We start from the raw sequence: 1,679 nt of genomic DNA, 5'->3' as shown, positions 1-1,679 counted from the left end.
TTTTGAAAGATGTCTTATTAATACCTTCAAGGAGATGAAACATTCTTATATTTCAAATGATTCACAAAGTTTGTGTTTCTTATCGTTATTACTAAGTATAGTTATTGTTTATAGTCCTGTGTATCAAACTCAAGTCTATTGACAGTGAGCTACACTTCCAGTCTACATATGTTTAAATTAACAGAGTTTTATAAAACTACTTCCCCAGTTTTCCCAAGGATCATAAATACCATTTTGTCAAGTTGTACAATTTCTTTTAAAATAGTGTTATAATAGCCAAATTTAAAATGAAGAAAGATTCTTTTCTTTGAAATCACTTCTTGTGTTATTTAATGATTAAAAACAATTGGATTTGAAAAGAATGAGAAAAAGAAATAATTTTACCAAAGTAGATTCTCAATACAAGTTTTAAAGGATCACAAGAAAGATAATCTTGCTGAACTAGTTAGGACTTCTAGGAAAATGTAAAGATACCCACCTTTCATTTGCATTTATTGCTCCAGTCCAACATCCTCTCACTTTTGTAAGACAAATGCAATTTTTTTGATTGTGTTATTAAAAGCTTGTTTCACTTGCTTGTTCCTCAGGGTGTAAATAAATGGATTTAATAAAGGTGCAACTGATGTAGTGAGCACAGACACCCCTTTATTGATGTCCACCTGTTCTTTGGCTGAAGGCTTTATATAGATGAAAATGCAGCTGCCATACGTGATGGAAGCAACAATCATATGAGAAGAACAGGTGGAGAAAGCTTTCTTTCTTTGCTGGGCTGAAGGGAATCTGAGAATTGTCCTGATGATATATACATAAGAAAGAATTACACCAATTAATGTGATAATGAAAGTCAACACTGCACAGATAATAACAGTCTGCTCTAGAAACCACGTATCTGAGCATGAGATCTTAAACAGAGGAGATGCATCACAGCCAAAGTGATCAATGATGTTGGAATCACAGAATTCCAGCTGGAGGCCCATACCTAAAGGTGTGATGATGATAATCAGCCCAGAGATCCAGCAGCAGAGGACAAGGATGATGCAGACTCTGTTGCTCATGATGGTCATGTAATGAAGGGGTTTGCAGATGGCCACATAGCGGTCATAGGACATGGCAGCCAGGAGAAAAAATTCTGTGGCCCCAAAAAGTCCAATAAAAAATATCTGACTGGCACAAGCATTATAAGTAATGGTGTTATCCCTAGTTGATATACTGTACAGGAATCTGGGAATACAGACTGTTGTGAATGAAATTTCTAAGAAGGAGAAATTTCGAAGAAAAAAATACATAGGTGTTTTAAGATGAGAATCCATCAGGGTCAGAATAATAATAGTCAAGTTACCAGTTATGCTCAAAACATATGTCAGAAATAAAAAGACAAAAACCAGAACTTGCAGATGTGGGTCGTCTGTAAGTCCCAACAAGATGAATGTTGTTATTGCTGTGCGATTTCTCATAACGACTTTTGATCTTTAGGCAATCTGTGTGTAAAAGGTTAAATTATCTAAACAGAAGAAAGGAAATAAAAAATAAAAAATGAACTATAAATTTTGACAGTAAGAAGCTATGAAAGAAGGGTGAATAAGCACCAAGCATGCCAAAGACCAGAAACCAATAAAATTTAGACCACAAGAAGACAATGGGGAATAATCAGTAAAAAAAAAAAAAAAAAAAAAAAAAAA

General features: G+C 34.1%; 1 protein-coding gene across 1 annotated transcript; it reads right to left on the bottom strand.

Moving 5' to 3' along the window:
• Window positions 1-515: 515 nt before the first annotated feature.
• On the bottom strand, window positions 516-1,460 carry LOC104876618 (olfactory receptor 6C2). The gene has a single exon (XM_010644803.2). It carries the CDS (start codon window positions 1,452-1,454, stop codon window positions 516-518), a length of 939 nt encoding a protein of 312 aa, XP_010643105.1. The 5' UTR covers window positions 1,455-1,460.
• Between the last annotated feature and the right edge of the window lie 219 nt (window positions 1,461-1,679).

This window comes from Fukomys damarensis, unplaced genomic scaffold, assembly GCF_012274545.1.
Source record: "Fukomys damarensis isolate Sample0158 unplaced genomic scaffold, DMR_v1.0_HiC HiC_scaffold_15, whole genome shotgun sequence".
Lineage (NCBI taxonomy): Eukaryota > Metazoa > Chordata > Mammalia > Rodentia > Bathyergidae > Fukomys > Fukomys damarensis.
Note: the sequence above shows the minus strand (reverse complement) of the source record. Positions and strands in the feature narration are given on the sequence as shown.

Excerpts from the sequence above, each read along its gene's own strand:
- LOC104876618 (XM_010644803.2), bottom strand. The coding sequence starts at position 1,454 with ATGAGAAATCGCACAGCAATAACAACATTCATCTTGTTGGGACTTACA.